This window comes from Chelonia mydas, chromosome 5, assembly GCF_015237465.2.
Source record: "Chelonia mydas isolate rCheMyd1 chromosome 5, rCheMyd1.pri.v2, whole genome shotgun sequence".
NCBI lineage: Eukaryota > Metazoa > Chordata > Testudines > Cheloniidae > Chelonia > Chelonia mydas.
The window spans coordinates 109,209,350-109,227,829 of NC_051245.2; the positions used below are offsets into that span (position 1 = coordinate 109,209,350).

General features: G+C 45.3%; 1 protein-coding gene across 4 annotated transcripts in view; it reads left to right on the forward strand.

The window, feature by feature from the left end:
- ACER2 (alkaline ceramidase 2) overlaps positions 1-18,480 on the forward strand; it is a 40,155-nt gene that overhangs the window by 13,434 nt on the left and 8,241 nt on the right. For 3 of the 4 annotated variants that reach the window (XM_043546318.1, XM_037902043.2, XM_007061682.4), the window contains exons 2-5: positions 433-547; positions 1,488-1,629; positions 2,658-2,795; positions 17,689-17,826. In XM_043546318.1, the coding sequence (XP_043402253.1) occupies positions 472-547; positions 1,488-1,629; positions 2,658-2,795; positions 17,689-17,826 (494 nt within the window). In that variant the 5' untranslated portion in view covers positions 433-471. The remainder of the gene's footprint in view (positions 1-432; positions 548-1,487; positions 1,630-2,657; positions 2,796-17,688; positions 17,827-18,480) is intronic. The other variant, XM_027824152.3, reaches the window with a different exon arrangement.

Sequence of the window (18,480 nt, forward strand, 5' to 3'; positions counted from 1 at the left end):
CATGCAAGGCTCCCTCAGTCATTAAGAAGAGTGCCACCAGCTAAGATTCTTGTTATTCACCTCTTGTTGTCATTATATACTTTTTGAATTGCAATGACATGAATATTTGATAATGTATTTGTGTAATCACAGCAATGTTGCTCATGGGATAGATTTACAAGGTATTTTAAGGAAGGGATCATCCACATTATACATTGTTCCCAGTCCGGATGGATTTATGCTTAACATTCTCAAAGTAAAGACCTCCACTGCAGAACCTGGGTCAGCTTTGAAAAAACAGAAGGACATATGAGATTTGGTGAGCTGGGGTTATCATCAGACCAAGCAACAAATGTGCTTTTCTAGATGTTTTTTGGCAGCTTACAAACTTTAAAAGTTTGTTTAATTTTCCCCCTTTATTTGATACATTTTATTTTATTTTTTCTTTTCTAGATAAGCAACATCTTGTTTTTTGTTTTGCCACCAATATGTATGTGCTTATTTCGTCAATATGCAACCTGCTTCAACAGTGGAATATACTTAATATGGACTCTGCTAGTTGTTGTTGGTAAGTTGGTGTGTGTGTATGTCTGGTCATGCATGAACTGCAAGAGAGAGGAAATTACGTCCTTTTCCTGCCCGCATATCATGTTTTTGAAAAATAAAGCAACCCTGACTTCTAGTGAGCAGTTTGGTTGAACTTACTTGATACTGAAGCATGTGCACTTTTACAAAGGAAAATGTATTGTGACAATAGAGGTTGGCTGGAACTCTGGCCTGCTTAGCTCCGTCCTGCCCTTCCTTTGCTACATTTGGGCTTGATGCTAAGCAGTGCTGAACACCCACAGCCCATTACTTTAGTAGGAGTTGAGGATATTTAGCATCATTTGGGAGGAGTTCAGGAGCCTTTTGTTTGTAACATGCTGATAATTTCTCTCCATAGAAGTGAATGTTTACCCATCCTATGTACAGAGGATCATTAATGTTTCCACTGTCAGCGACAATGGAAGATTTTGAAATACTACATAGATGGGGCAAAGAATTATTGTGCAGGTTGCATAGCTCTATAAAAAAGCATGGGATTTCCACCTGTAAATCATGCTAAGGTTTAGCCACCACCTGCTGCTACCCTTGTTTGACTTTCTCACTGGCTGGGAGGGGGTATCTCTATTTTTAGTTGTTTTTAGTTGTTTAGTTTGGAGTTGCGGGTTTTTAAAAAAAAATAATACTGTGCCCATTTCAATTAATAGTGATATCCTGATGTGCTCTTTCCTTTACGTAAGCTCCATTTTGCTATTTAGAGCTGACATTTGCACCTTTCATAAATTGGTTGTTTTGCAATAAGTTTTAGCTGCCACAGATTGTAGTGTTGTTTAAGTCCTTCTGCCATTTCCAGGCAGAATGATCTCCATGTCAAAGCATGTACTATTAGGTCCATTGTTAAGCGGCATATTTTAGTGCTATACACTACTATAACTTCATATTGGCTTTTTAATTGATTCATCCAGGAATTGGATCTGTCTATTTCCATGCTACACTCAGTTTCCTGGGTCAGATGCTAGATGAGCTGGCTATTCTTTGGGTCCTGATGTGCGCTCTGGCTATGTGGTTCCCCAGAAGATACCTCCCAAAGGTTTTTCGAAATGACAGGTAATATATATGTATGCAGTGTCACTGTAGCTCTGTCAAGTCACAGGATGTTAGAGAGACAAGGTGGGTGCATTAGTGAAATAGTGTAATGAGCTTCAAGACACAATCAGGGAACCATCCTGAGCTCTTTAAGATATATTTTTACCTGAGTTAATCTCTTTTATTGGACCATCATCTGTTGGTGAGAGAGACAAGCTTTCCGTCTTACACAGAGCTCTTTTTGAGGTCTGGAAAAAGGTACTCGGAGTGTCACTGTGAAATACAAAGTTGAACAGATCGTTTAACATAAATAGTTAATTATACTGGGAGTATTGCCAAATCTGAACCTTAAACAAACAAAAAAAACCACAAAGCAGGCCCCCCAAAATCATTGGTTTTAGAATCATGACATATATAAAAAATCTAAAAATAAAAAAAATCTCTGTATTAGCTTTGTGAGGTTTTGAACCTTTAGATTTCAGGTTTGCAAGCTTTTCTCTGCAACCAAGAGAGCTAGAAAATACTTTATTTAATAAATTAAAAAAAAAAAAAGCTGATATTCTCACGTAACATGATTCCAGTAGATAGGGCTTTAAGGAAAATAATAAATATCATTATACTCGTAAAATAATGAGAATTGGCAACACTGCACTGGTTTTAGACCTTGTAACTCAATTGAATGCAGTGGAATAGCTCATGAATTATACTGGAATAACAGAGATCAGAATAGGGCCTCAGTTTCAAATATTTATGATCAGTGTGCATATAAAATATTAAACTCTCAAGGTTGCAGTCTTGCAAAGACATATGCACGAGACACACATGTATGCAAAGTTAAAGTCTTTGCCAGATCGGAGCCAAAGTAGGCATTCTGTACACACCATGTTGTTGTTATCATAGTGTGTGTCGTATCTTATGCCTATTCAAAGAAATAAAATTTTGTTTACAACAATTTTAAACATTTTTAGGATCTTGTTGCCTTTTCTTGTTTATCTTTAATGTAAGGCTTTAATTAAACCAAAGTGTACACCTTTTCTTTAATTATTCAGGGCAAGGTTTAAAGCTGCAGTCGGTGTCCTTTCTGGAGTCACTACATGCCTTGCATTCATTAAGCCTGCTATCAACAACATCTCGTTAATGACACTAGGTGTCCCCTGCACAGCTCTGCTTATTGCCGAGTTGAAGAGGTAGGCTTCTTTCTTCTGTATGTGAAGCAGCCTTTTTTGATGTTTATTTTCTGAGGGTTGCATTCTAGATACAAATATACTTTTGGGCAGATCACCTTCCAGATGCATGACCCACGTAAGGGCTAGGCAGAATCTCAGTCTGTGTACTCAAGGTCCACCCCCACACTGGCAGGCAGAGAACTGGGAAGCACTGGGCACACTGTTCTCAGTTTTTGCAATTTTATAGCCAGTCTCACAACATTTAATGTTTTTACTTAAAGCCCTAGCTCCTGGACACACTTGGTTGTGGGAATCTCAACTTAATTTTTTTTAAATGAAAGTTTTCATGGTTTTCTAGCCTTCATGGTTGCAGAGAAAATCTCAAAAACCTGAACCCTAAAGGCTCCAAAGTCAGAAGGCAAATAAAAAGACCCAACATTTATTGTTGTTTTACAATCTCATGATTTTTGGGCTTCTGATTTATGATTTGTGAATCTTTGGGGTTGGCTACTGCTTCTCTGGCCTGGTCTATGCCATGAAACTTTGTCATGTTTGTTCAAGGTTGACAGTTTTTATGCTGACATGACCACAGTTTGTCCTGGTCTGCACTGACTACTGAACATGTTTAGCATCTCATATCAGAACACTAGTTCACAGTGGTGAGGAGGCACGGTAACATTGCTTAGTGCAGACCAGGCCTCTGAGACAGGGTGCTGCTCTTACAGCCATGCAGCTGCGCAATGCCCCCAACACAGGGCTGGGCCTATAAGGCACAATCTAGCTGTTGGTCTTTCTGTTATAGCGGCAATGGTGTGAACTCAGGGCTTGTCTACACTACTGCACGGGGTCGATCTAAGATACGCAAATTCAGCTACATGACTAGCATAGCTGAAGTCGATGTACTTGGATCTGCTTGCTCTCCCGTCAACTGCGCTTGTGCTTCTTGTTCTGGTGGAGTACCGGAGTTGACGGGAGAGCGCTCAGCAGTTGATTTATCGCGTCTATAGTAGACGTGATAAATTGACCCCCGATGGATCGATCGCTGCCCACCTATCCGGCGGGTAGTGTAGACAAGCCCTCACTCTGCTCCACCCCAACTGTTTGGATTCTCTCACACTGCATGTATTTCCAATGATTAATTAAGTCATTATATGTATACCTAAATACATAGGACCCGATACTCAGCTGGTGTAAACGGGATTACCTGCATTGAAGACAGTGGAGCTGCACTGATTTACACCAATGGAGAATTTGGCCCAGTATATGCAACAAGTGCAAATTAATGTTACAAAGTAACTTTTGAATCTGATGTGATTCACCTCTCCTACCCTTATAAATCAGGAATAACTCTTTTGAAGTCTGTGTAAAAGAAAGAAGAATCAAGCTTAACTTTAGTATTTCTTCAAAAAGAACAGGAGTACTTGTGGCACCTTAGAGACTAACAAATTTATTAAAGCATAAGCTTTCGTGGGCTACAGCCCACTTCATCAGATGCATAGAATGGAACATATAGTAAGAACACACACACGCGCACGCACACACACACGTTGGAAGTTTCCATACAAACTGTAAGAGGCTAATTAGTTAAGATGAGCTATTGTCAGAGACCTACTGACCGCTATACTTACCTACATGCCTCCAGCTTCCATCCAGGACACACCACACGATCCATTGTCTACAGCCAAGCTTTAAGATACAACCGCATTTGCTCCAATCCCTCAGACAGAGACAGGATCTCTATCAAGCATTCTTAAAACTACAATACCCACCTGCTGAAGTGAAAAAACAGATTGACAGAGCCAGAAGAGTACCCAGAAGTCACCTACTACAGGACAGGCCCAACAAAGAAAATAACAGAACGCCACTAGCTGTCACCTTCAGCCCCCAACTAAAATCTCTCCAGCGCATCATCAAAGATTTACAACCTGTCCTGAAAAATGATCCCTCACTCTCACAGATCTTGGGAGACAGACCAGTCCTCGCTTACAGACAGCCCCCCAACCTGAAGCAAATACTCTCCAGCAACCATACACCACACAACAAAAACACTAACCCAGGAACCTATCCTTGCAACAAAGCCCGATGCCAATTCTGTCCATATATTTATTCAGGTGACACCATCATAGGACCTAATCACATTAGCCATGCCATCAGGGGCTCATTCACCTGCACATCTACCAATGTGATATATGCCATCATGTACCAGCAATGCCCCTCTGCTGTGTACATTGGCCAAACTGGACAGTCTCTACCCAAAAGAATGAATGGACACAAATCTGACAGCAGGAATCATAACATTCAAAAATCGGTAGGAGAACACTTCAACCTCTGTGGCCACTCAGTAAAAGATTTAAGGGTGGCAATTTTGCAACAGAAAAGCTTCAAAAACAAACTCCAATGAAAAACTGCTGAGTTTGAATTAATATGGAAACTAGATACCATTAACTTGGGTTTGATTAGAGACTGGGAGTGGCTGGGTCATTACACATATTGAATCTATTTCCCCATGTTAAGTATCCTCACACCTTCTTGTCAACTGTCTAAATGGGCCATCCTGATTATCTCTACAAAAGTTTTTTTTCTCCTGCTGATAATAGCTCATCTTAACTAATTAGCCTCTCACAGTTTGTATGGAAACTTCCAACTTCTCTTGTATGTGTATCTATATCTTCTTACTATCTGTTCCATTCTATGCATCTGAGGAAGTGGGCTGTAGCCCACAAAAGCTTATGCTCAAATAAATTTGTTAGTCTCTAAGGTGCCACAAGTACTCCTTTTTCTTTTTGCAGACACAGACTAACACGGCTGCTACTCTGAAACCTGTAGTATTTCTTGACTCTTTTGTATTTAAATATGCAATATTCATGGTGTATGAATAGGGTGGGTTTTTTCCATTCGATTTTATCAGACCACATAACAACCTCTCCTAACTGTAATATTTTGGAACGGTATCATTAAATCCTTCTTGATGAAAAGCACCACTGAAACACAGCCATCTCTGTGGTATAAGGAGTGTGGGAACTGAGCAGTGCACTGCACAATAAACGAGGGGGTGGAGAAATTGACCAAGGAGCCTGGTGGAGTTGGCTAGAACGCTAATGAAAGTGCCACGGGATTTTTAATGTTCATAGAGAGCCATTTGGAGGGACATCCTGTGTGACTTTGGGCAAATCACTTAAACTATCTGTGCCTCAGTTTTCCTTTTGGAAACTGCATATAATAATTTTGCCTTTATTTCCCAGGGAAGTTGCAAGGAGAAATCACAACCTTGTTAGGGGCTCAGACACTTTAGTGTCAAGTGCCATAGATATGCCTATAAGTAAATTAATACCTTTTGTTTTAAGAGTTTCACATGGAAGATCGTATGGAACTCTGTTATTTACCTTTAGAAGAATGAAAGGCTTGAACACTCCTGCTTTTGAATCAGCTCCCTTGAGTCCCTTATAAGAAAATATCAGTTTAATTGTGCAATGTGGGATCTAATACCTGCAACATTTTTTTGATAAATTGCTAAATGTAAAAGCAAAAAATTAAAGGCATTATTTTAAGCCATACTGATCCCTGGGAGATTTAAATACAGACGCATTCTCCTAAACCCAGAAGAGGTCATCTAATCCCTTTTTACAATATAAAAAATATGAACATTATTGAAAACCAGTGGGATTTTTTCCGTGCAAGTGCAGTCAGTAATCCAGCTGTACGTTGAAATCTGAGCGCTCTGATGTGGAACCTTCACTATGAAACTATTTTGGGTAGAGAGGGAAAAAACTAATAGGCCAATAGTTTCCTCTGTTCCATGTAGAAGATATTTGGGCCTTATTTATCATTGCATTACTCCAATTTTATGCCAATATAAATTGAAAACTGGATAGTGGTGAATCAAGCCTTTTGTGTTTCTGAATGAAGATTTTTTCTTACTCTAATTCAGTGGTTCCCAAACTTGTTCCGCCACTTGTGCAGGGAAAGCCCCTGGTGAGCCTGGCCGGTTTGTTTACCTGCCGCGTCCGCAGGTTCGGCTGATCCTCCCAGTGGCCGCGGTTTGCTGCTCCAGGCCAATGGGAGCTGCTGGAAGCGGCGCAGGCCGAGGGACGTATTGGCCGCCACTTCCAGCAGCTCCCATTGGCCTGGAGCAGCAAACCGTGGGCCCTGGGAGCTGCGATCGGCCAAACCTGTGGACGTGGCAGGTAAACAACCGGCCTGGCCTGCCAGGGGCTTTCCCCGCACAAGCGGTGGAACAAGTTTGGGAATGCTCTAATGCTCTCTCACTGCTCTAATTTTTCCTTGGGAACAAATTGCTGCCATAACAAGAGCATTATGATCTCAAATGGGAGAAGAGATGGCTAGTAAGGTAGAAAACACTAAAATGGGTGATTTTCAAAGGCACAAAGGGCAGGAGGAAGATGATAAATTCCATGTGTAATCTAGTGCAGCCCCTGTGGTGTTAGCATGATGGTAGTGTGGGTTGGCCCTGTAAGAATAACAACTATGGATGGCTAGTATCAGAGGAGACTCAAACACATTGTGGTAATTTTTATTAACAGACATTTAAATTATGCTGCCTATGATTATATACAAGCACTGCATTTATGCAAATGTATTGCACAATCAGGAAAAGCAAATGGTAAGGTTTCAACAGCAAAATTATCTTGGCCAGATTTACGCTAGAATATATTAAGCTACCGTTTATCAGGAAAAAGAGGGACAAAAATATTACAGATCTGCGATATGGCAGAATGAACAATGCTCCTGGAACCTTAGCATGTGCAAGGCCTGTTCAATTTTAATGTTGCCTTAACAGGTTTTTAAAACTTCATTTTCATATTTGCTTTAAAAAGACTGGACAGCTTCATAGCATTTACCTGGTTCCAGTTAGGGTTTGAAGTTCGCACCCATATTGCTGGTGAATGCAGTGGAGAAGACGTGTCTAGCTTTGCTGCTCCCCATCAGTATTTCTAAAGCACCCATCACTGTATCTAGGCACTGTACAGGGAATTACAGAAAATCCTTGAACGTTGCCCAGAAAAGACCATCTCTACCATCCTACTTTTGGGGGGTTTGCCCTTGCTTACCTTTGAACACCCTCTTGCAATGTCCCCTGAAGCACTTACTTATTTTATAGACTTATGAAAACAATTGAAAAGAATCCCATCACCATTATGTCATCTTGTAACTACTGTCTCCACCACTTCCCTTAGGAGTGTCTTAAATCTCACTGTCAGCAATTTTTTTTCTGATATTCAGCATAAATTTTCAGGCTCATCCCACTACTTAAAGCTCTTTAAAGCATGCACAATTACTCTCCTTCTTTGTTGTTCACACCCTACAAATATTTGTAGGCATGGCCATTGCTTAAGGCAGCTACATGTTGAGGCCAGGTTTTCTGTGTTAAATGTGCACAATTATGCGTAGGCATTTGCTTTCCACACTTAAGACCAAAAAACACCTGATTTTTTTGAGTGTGTGCACGCACATGACCATTTAGCTAATAGAATGTCAAAGCTTGGCATCCATTTGCATGTGTCTATTTGTTATGTGTTCAAACAGTGAATCCCTACACATCCATCCATGCCTAGGTATTTGTACATGAATAGTGGCAATAGGGGTTTTTGGTCTTGTATGACCTGATCCATCTCTCATGGGAGTGAGTGAGAATCTTTCCATTGACATGAATGAGTCGTGAATTGGCCTTCTCATGTGTATCAATAAAGCAATCTCTTTATACCTGTTCGGTAATGCGGTGCCCAGCACTGAATATAGCATTCCAGGTGTGGTCTCACTAGGGAAGTATAAAGAAAAACTCTTGTGTCCCTGCTCTTTGACTGGATGCCTCTGCATATGCAGACCAAAAATCTCTTTGCCCTTTTCTGTTGCCTTATTACAACTATTTAACCTTGAAGTGGAAAAAATCACTGCAAGCACTACAGAAGAAATCTGTTGTTATTTCATATAGTAGCTAGCATATAAAATGTGTAAAGCTACCTTTATGTCCTGCCCCCTCTCCTTAGGATTTGTTTTGATCGTCAGCCAGATCAAATTCAACCTTTTTAAAAATCTATCCTGGTTTGCATTCTACCTGTAGTAATAAGTTCAGTGGTAGCCATATAGGTGTTATGTTGGGAAAATCACTTTATATTGATATACTTCTTGTGAAACAAACCGAATACAATAGCAACACAGAAAGCTGGCAGTGGAAGCATGAAGTCCTTTGTGTACGAACAGAGAAGTTGTAATAATTTTGAATATCAGATTATTTATAGATGGCTTTAAAAAGGAAATATCAGACCCTAAAATTAAGGTGCAAAAGAATGCAAGAGGAAATCCTTAGGAACAAGATTGTGCAGCATGGTATCTTTTCTGTTGCTAATCTATAGGCTATAAAGGAATCCACTGCCAAACCTTATGCCTGTTAATAAAGGAGTCCAACGCCTAATCTCAAATGCACATTAAAAATTCAAATGAAGCAGAATAATTTTAATAGTAAGAAGAATCTTTTCTATCTTTTTATGGAAAAATATCTTACTAAATCTTTAATTTGCAAACTCAGATGTTGTATCACTGTAGCTCCAACATCTTTAGAAAACTGTCACCTAGTAAAGTGTTTTTTATATTTTTTTTGTTTTGAATTTTTGCTGATGCAAAAGAATTTATACATTAAAAAAAGTCATAAAATTCTTCTCTTTTTTTTTTTTTAAAAAATTCCAGTGCCAGTCACAACTCTGCCCAACCTCCATATATGGGCTGGAGACTCTGTTCTCCTGCCACTTCAGCCACTCCTTCTATTCCCCCTCTCAATACAGAGTGAGCTGAGATTATATTATGTAAGAAGAAGTTGCAATGAACTTTCGCCAGGGTACAGAGTTAAGGTTGTCATAGCAGCAATAGAGGGAGAGGGCTTCTGACCTATATATGATGTCTTCTGCTTTCAAATCCACACAGGTAATGACTGATGTTGGAAATCACTCAGAATTCCCTCAGTTGTAATGTTGGAATTTCAAAATTGAGGGTGACAAATTTGTGTGCGAGACCAGGAATTTTTACTTGTATGTACTGCAATCAGTCGTAAAACAACAGGGTTACTTAGACTGTTAGCTCCTTGGGGTAGAGGCTGTCTTTCTCCTGGGTTTGTAGGATCATGGTCCCTAGGTGTTTCCTTATTACAAACAATAATAATAGTATTCATTGCAACACAAGCAGAATATTTATTTTTTGTTTCTACTAAATGTTTGAGATTTATGCTGAAATCTCTGTGTCCTTGGTCCTGAAATACCACAGGTTTTATTGAGTCTGAGGAGTGAGATCTGCAAGGAATAGACAGGCTCTTGCAGGCAGCTCCAGGTCATGGCAAGGGGCCAGGCTTATAAGGGAACTTATGCTGAACTGTTTTCTTGCTATGAAATAAAATGCAACCTTGAAAAAAAAGGGACAGAAATGCTTTTGAGGGTGGTTTTTGACCAGTGGCCCTACTCTCAGTAGTAAGAACTATGCTTGGCAGTGTTTACAGAATTGGGCCCCAGGAAAATCCACCCGATTTTAAAAACAAAAACCAGAAGCATAATTTTCTTTTTGTAGAAAGACCAACAAAGCCAAACTACACTTCATCCTAGACAGCATATAAGAAAAAGGTCATGTCCCAAGAGATCTCATATTGTATAGCTCCTGTATTGAACTCTCTCATTGGCTAAGTAAGATTTAATGCCACAAGGAATGTAGGCTCCTGAGCAAAACTATGGAGACCACAGAATTCAGTACTGCCTCCCAAAACTGAGGTGAACAAATTTCATTACATTTAAAAAAAAAAAAGAAGAGTATTCCTACTTTACAGGCAAGACAGCCTAAGCTAATTCCTTGTACATACATTGGCACCTGCTTTTGAAGGCAGAGCTGATCAGCTACAGGCCAACCTGCTTATGGCCACAACAGATGGCTCTTTTCCCTCCACAGTAGGAATTATTGTATATGGACAGGTTTGTTTCCTCCATCCACGGTCAAACTCCATCTTCTTCTTCAAGTGATTGCTCATGTGTATTCCACAATAGGTGTGAGTGCTCACCACATGCACTGGTGTTTTCCCCTAGCAGTACCCGTTGGGGGGAGCCCCCCAGCGACCCCTGGCATGGCGCCTCCATGGCTCGGTATAAGGGGAGCTGCGCGCTTCCCCCCACCCTCCGTTCCTTCTTGCCGCCAGTGAAGATGCATCGGAACTACTCTGCTCCAGCTTTGCTGTAGCTCGTCCCCAAAACTGCTTGTTCGTTCAGTGTTAGTACCTGTAGTTAGTTAGCTGCTCAGTTAGTTAGAGCGCGTGGGCCCCGGAGCATGCCCCACTCCCCAAGTTGTAAGTCGTGCGACACTTGTAGGCGATCTATGCCAAGGAGTGACCCACACGCAGACTGTTTACGCTGTTTGGGAGAAACTCATATCAGCGATCGTTGCAAGATTTGCAAGTCGTTCAAACCTCGGACCAAAAGGGAAAGAGACATTAGGCTCCGGACCATTCTGATGGAGCTGGCGCTGACCCTGACTCTGACGCGCCGCTCCAAGCCGGCACTGGGCACCGCGACCTTCCGGAGCCTTTGACCAGTCAGCACCGCTTCCTGTCCACGGGGCACAAGAAGGCAAAAAAGATGCTTTCTTCGCAGCGGCACCAAGGAAAACCCAGGGCAGAGGCTAGACCCATGTTGGGCAGTCCTCGATCCCCTCCGGCCTCTAGGCCTATGACTCATGTAGAGCAGAGTAGTCCAGCCGCTTAGGACCAGGCCTCCCCGGATGTCCGGATGTCTTCCATGCTGGAGGCCCTGCAGGCGGCCTGGGACGTCATGTCCATGCCAGTACCATGAGCGCTGCCGATGTCGGTCTCATGCTCCAGGGGCAAGCCACCGCTGGGATCTTTGCAGTCGCCCCTGGCTTGGTACCAGTCTCGGTCCAGGGAACGTTCCCGACAGTGTTCGCCATCTAGCAACCTTTCAGGGCAAAGTCCACGTGGATCGCCCTCGACTCCCACCAGACTGTCTGGTTGGGTGCCATCCGACCGAGACTTTCGGCACCGCTCCACTTCAAGGAGTGAGTACCGACGGGACCGAGGCAGACGTCGCCAGAGGTCCTCGTCTCGGAGGGGTTACCGCAGCCAGTCACAGCACGGATGTTGATGCCGTTCCCACTCAGAATCCCGCTCCAAGACCCTGCCAAGGCATCGTCTCTGCAGCCCCGGGCGTCAATCGCTGCCGTCGCGGGTCCACCTGTCGGAGCCAATCACAGCACAGCTGCTACTGACAGTACTGGTCCTCCATGTCGAGATTGCGGTCCCGTGGTCATCGTCGCTCCCGGCACCGCCGCTCTTCCTGGTCCCAGGACAGCGGCAGGTCGTTTGTCAGCCCGGCCTCCGCTTGTAGTCGTCCCTCCGTGGGCCAGGTCAGCCGGGCCGAGCAACCGGGCTCACCGGTGCCGCAGCAAGTGCAGTGGCTCCAGGCCCCATGGCTGGCCCAGTGGTACCAGTGGGCACCATGGCCCTTGATGCAGCCCCAGTGGGGGCTTGCTCGGTAGCCAGAGCCTCAGAGGCATCATCGGTCTCACTCTCCAGACCTCCAAGGAAGGAATCGGTGGGATGTACATCCGCAGCACCGTGCCCGGAGACCGACCAAGTGGTGGACCCTCTGGTGCAGGCAGACACCCAAAGTACCGCACCAGCCTCCTCGCCCTCCCCGGATGAGGCGATTACGGCCCCGCTCCCCTCAGTCCCGCAGGAGGACTTTCGGGCCCACCAGGCACTCCTAAAAAGGGTGGCATCAAGCCTCCACCTCCAGGCAGAGGAGATGGAGGAGCCCTCGGACTCCCTGTTTAATGTGCTGTCCCCGTCGGAACTGGGTGGGGTAGCATTGCCTCTCCATGAAGGGATGGCAAAAATTTCAAATGCCCTTTGGCAAACACCGGCCTCATTGGCCCGCAACTCTAAGAGGGTGGAACATAAGTACTTTGTACCCGCCAAGGGACATGAGTACTTATACACCCACCCAGCGCCCAACTCCCTGGTGTTCGAGTCGGTCAACCACAGGGAACGGCAGAGCCAGCCAGCCCCTACCCCGGAAAATAAAGATTCACGGAGGCTGGACTCTTTTGGAAGCAAAGTTTATTCGTCCTCGAGCTCCCAGTTACAAGTGGCAAACCACCAGGCTCTCCTGGGCTGGTATGAGTTCAATCTGTGGGGCTCCCTGCCCAAGTTCGAGGACTCCCTCCAGGAGCGTGATAGGAAGGAGTTCAAGGCGCTGGTGGAGGAGGGTACAGTGGCTGCAAGTGGCTTTGGATGCGGCGGACACGGCTGCTCAGTCCGTGGCCTCCACTGTGTCCATGAGAAGGGTGTTGTGGCTCCTGCTGTCCAGGCTGTCCAGTGAGGCACAGGCCGCCATGCAGGATCTCCCATTTGACGGGAAAGCTCTGTTTGCGGAACAAACAGATACAAAGCTGCATGGTGGAAAGAACTCTCGCACGACCCTCCAGACTCTGGGTCTCTATGTCCCGGCTCCGGCTAAATCTAAGTTTAAGCTGCATCAGACTCCCGCTCAGGCCTCCACCCGAAATATGAGGCTGCCTATAAGAAGGCGCGGGACTATAAAAGGCGCCCTCAGAGGCAGTCGAGGCAGGCCCCGCAACCTGGGTCCTCTAAGGGCAAACAGGCGAGGAAAAGACGATAACGCTTGGGGGCGCCCTGCCAGTCCTCCTCAGGGATCCACCCTCAATAAAGCTCCAGTTCAAAGGCAAGGGGTTCTACTCCCACTATTTCCTTATCCCAAAGGCCAAAGTGGGACTCAGGCCCATCCTGGACCTGTGAGATCTGAACCAGTTCATGGTGAAGCTCAATTTCCGCATGGTCTCCCGGGCCTCCATTATCCCCTCCCTGGATCCCAGGGACTGGTGCGCTGCCTTTGATCTGCAGAACGCGTACTTCCACATTCACATATTCGAGGGACACAGACGCCTCCTCCATTTCATGGTGGGGCAGAATCACTACCAATTTATGGTCCTCTCATTTGGCCTGTCCACTGCCCCCAGGGTATTTCCAAAATGTATGTCAGTGGTAGTAGTCTACCTCAGGCGCTGGGGGGTGGTCCAGATTTTTCCCTATCTGGACAATTGGCTGGTCAAGGGCAGCTCCAGTCGCGGGTGAGGGATCTCGCGTTAAACTCCATGCGTTGAACTGGGACTATCAGGGCACCCCTGGACGCCTCATCAGCCACAGCTTCCCTTCCACCAGACAGGTTCGAGACCCTGAAGGGGCTCATCGGCACGATCACAAGGTTCCTGGTGACAACAGCCAGAGTGTGCCTCCAGCTCTTGGGTCACATGTCAGCATGGACGTACGTAGTCCGCCATGCCAGACTCTGAATGAGGCCTCTCCAGCTCTGGCTTGCCTTGGAGTTCTCCCAGGCCAGGGACAGGATGGACAAGGTCCTCACCGTACACAGCTTGGTGATCGCCTCCCTACGGTGGTGGTCCGCCCCAAGCAACATGCTCCAAGGGGTCCCATTCTGGGACAGGGCCCTGTCACTGGAGCTGGTGTCCGATGCATTGAACCTGGGTTGGGTGGCTCATGTGGGGAATGTTCGGACCCACGGTCTGTGGTTGTCTCAGGATCTGACCCCACACATAACGTCAAGGAGGTCAGGGCGGTACACCTGGCATGCGTGGCTTTCCGCTTGTACCTGGAGGGCAAGGTGGTCAGGGTCCTCACGGACAACATGTCCTCGATGTTCTGTATCAACAGGCAAGGCGGGGCCGGGTCATCTGCCCTCAAGCTGTGGGATTTCTGTATAGCCCATGGCATCTGCCTAAAGGCCTTCCATCTACCGGGCACCCGGAACGTGCAGGCAGATCGCTTGAGCAGGGACTTCTCTTCTCAGCATGAGTGGTCTCTCCACCCAGAAGTGGCTCACCAACTCTTCCAAGTGTCCCCGGGTGGACCTGTTCATGATACGGCAGAACCGGTGCTGTCCCCAGTTCTGCTCCAGAGGGTGACTGGGACGGGGCGCTATCTCCGATGCCTTCCTCCTGTCCTGGTGAGGCCAGTTTTCTCTATACCTTCCCCCCGTTCCCACTGATCAGCAAGGTCCTGGAAAAGGTAAAGATGGACAAGGCCTGGGTCCTCCTGATTGCCCCAGCACGGCCCAGGCAACATTGGTACAGGACCCTCACGGGCCTGGCGGTTGCTCCGCCGTGGCCATTTGCCTACTTGGCAAAGTGGTCCCAGTTCTCCAGATGGGCAGCTGAATGGGGTGTCTCCCCGGTGGCCACCCCGATCCAGCTTATCCTGGACTACCTTCTCCACCTATAGCCCAGGGCCTGGCGCCCTCATCAGTCAAGGTGCACCTGGCGGCCATGTCGGCCTTCTATCCGCCGGTGCAGGGGTACTCAGTATTCTCCCATGCTATGACTGGCCAGTTCCTCAGGGGGTTGGACCATCTGTTCCCATACGTCAGGCCCCCACACCCGCAATGGGACCTGAACCTGGTGTTGACTCATGTCACGGAGCCCCATTTGAGCCACTAGCCATGTGCGCCTGGTCCCACCTCTTGTGGAAGGTGGCCTTCCTGGTCACAATCATGTCGGCCAGGCGGGTCTCGGATCTCCGAGCCCCCATACACGGTATTTCATAAGGACGAGGTCCAGCTCCACCCACACCCTGCGTTCCTCCCGAAGGTGGTCTCCGCCTATTACTGGAGTCGGGACATTTTTCTGCTTGTCCTCTGCCCCAGGCCCCACGCGTCCAGTGAGGAGCACCATCTCCACACACTCAATGTGTGACGGGCTCTGGCTTTCTACCTCGAGCGGACCAAGCCTTTCAGAAAGTCCTCGCAACTGTTCATTGCCTTGGCTGAGCGCATGGGGGGTCGGTCGATCTCCACTCAGCGGCTTTCCAACTGGATCACTTAGTGCATCTGCACCTGTTATGATCTGGCGGGTATTCCCCCGCCACCGATTATGAAGGTGCACTCGATTCAGGCATAGGCCTCGTCGGCTGCCTTCTTGGCCCACATTCCCATCCAGGACCGTGGTCTTTTGGAGGGCCGTGGTCTTCGGTTCACACGTTCACCTCGCACTATGCCATCATCCCCAAACCAGGGATGATGCTGGGTTCAGCAGAGCTGTCCTCCATCCTGGGAACTTGTGAACTCCTTCCCACCTCCAACAGAAATAGCTTGGAATCACCTATTGTGGAATACACATGAGCAATCACTCAAAGAAGAAAAGATAGTTACCTTTTCTGTAACTGGTGTTCTTCGAGATGTGTTGCTCATGTCTATTCTACATCCCACCCTCATTCCCCTCTGTTGGAGTTGTCTGGCAAGAAGGAACTGAGGGTGGGGGGAGCGCGCAGCTCCCCTTATACTGCGTCATGGAGGCGCCACTCCAGGGGTCGATGGAGCGCTCCCCCTATGGGTGCTGCTAGGGGAGAAACTTCTGGCACTGGTGCACGTGGCGAGCACGCACGCCTATTGTGGAATACACATCAGCAACACATCTCGAAGAACACTAGTTACGGAAAAGGTAACTGTCTTTGAACCCAGATTGAGAATTTCGTTTCTGAGGTTCAGAAGAATGCAACATCAGCTAAATTGTTCTTGTCAAAAACTTTGGGGATGTTTAAACTTTTGGGTTAGCATCATTTGGAACTGTAGATTACTTGAATTAATGTGTAGAAAAAACAGCTAGTCCCCCCCCACACACACACACACACCTCCGAAAGCATAGAATTCTTCATATTTATCTAACTTTAAAAAAAAATGTTTGCTACATCAAAGGGGCAAGTGAAAATTTGGCTCAAAATTTACAAACTTGTACTCAAATTCTAAACCCAAAGAAATGTTTTGATAACGACAGAATTTTAAAAATTCAGCTACGTTTCCCTTGTGTTCTAACTGTGGCTGGGACGAAGTTGTTTTTAACCAGTTCTTGAAAACCATACTCCAGTCTGAGTATTTGTGGCAAGGCTAGTAATGGACCCCAGTGCCAAAGACTTGTAACCAGTTTCCATCAGTTTTACCACTGCGTCTAACAATCAAAAAAACTCCTCTGTGTTGAAATGGTAAAAGTTGTGCTTAAATATTTGTTCTTTCCTTAAGACAGAATGCGTTTAGTGTGTTTCATGTTTTGACACCAAACCTTTCACTTATAGGGGTGCCAATTAATTAAAATCTTGATCTTAAAGAAAAAACTAAAAAATAAAGAATTCAAGTGTAGTTCTTGTCTGGAAAGTGACTCTTACTAATAATGACATGCGGGGGTTCCATGTTTATTGTTTCTCTGTGACGCCAAATACATTTTGCTCAGTTTACAAGTAAAAAGAGTAATTTTTTTTTCCTTCTAACTGCTTACCATGCAAACTCACCCTGAGATCTGAAAGTTAAGCTGGGCATTTCTCATGCATCCTCACCAGTTTAAAAAAAAAAAGATGCTGCAATTGGCATTTAGGTCCCTGTCTTGCAAAGAGAACTGGGCAAGCAGATTCCTGCTGCCTCATGGTTCTTGTTGCAGGATTAGGGCTGTTGCTGACGTATGAAGGAAAATGGATTCCAGCTCTGGCTTCCAGAACTTTTACTTGGGCTGTAGTCCTAACAGGAGTGAAAACAATTTTTTTGTCCAAAAGTTGCACATCAGTAATTAAGAGTATCCCGGAGCAGAGCTACTGAGTAAAGGTGTCATTTTGTTTGCATAGTCTCTTTACTGACCTCAGATTGATGGTAAGTAGATGGTAAGTAAAGCTCCTCAACATATCACTTTTTCAGAATGCTGCACTGGATGCAAAGCAGCTGCAGGCTTCTTAAAGATGTGCAGCCTGGAGTTCCGGATTCCACGCCAAAGCTCAATATAGCCAAACCACATAGTGACTGATAACAGCTTTTCTTCCCTTCCTTATGTCATTTTTTAGGTGTGAAAACTTGCGTGTGTACAAGCTGGGTCTCTTTTCAGGTCTTTGGTGGATGTTAGCACTTTTCTGCTGGATCAGTGACAAAGCATTTTGTGAGATCTGGTCTTCATTTAACTTTCCGTATTTGCACTGTGTATGGTAAGTACTATGTGTAAACTCTGTTGTTTCATTTAAAGAAGAGAAACCCTTAATAGAGATGTATGCACGTAGGCTGTCTTGTGCATTGACTGTTGTTCCTTTCACGATGATGAACAGCTTTACTAGTAAAAGACTCCCAACCAATAGTGTTCAGACATTCCATCCACTTGATAGATTTATGTGCCTCCTGGCCTCTTAAGTTTCTGCAGACTCTAATTTCACTTTTAATGAAAACTAAGTTTCTAGCCCTTATGAATGCTGAAATAACCTTCAAAGTGTAAACCAGTGCAGTGTTATCAGTCTGAAACAATGGGTCTGAGAAGAGAGAAATCTCTCCATCCTTAAAAAATCCATGACAGCAGACAGGTAGACAAAGAGGATCAGAGCTCAGTGCCACTCCTTCACACCTATCCACCTGTGAGCAAAAGTCCCTTTTACTCAAGACCATATCTCATCATTTTCCCCCAAACTCTGTCTAAGTGTCTCTTTTGCAGCATATTCAAAGGTCATCAAGTTTGGACCAAGAATGTTACAATTCACTGCATATTTGTAGTATAGTTATCTATATGCTACATCTTGTTAATCCAAAGAGGACAGGGATTGACACTAGCCATGCTCAGGAGGGACAGGAGAAAGGGGTAGGGGCTGATTGGT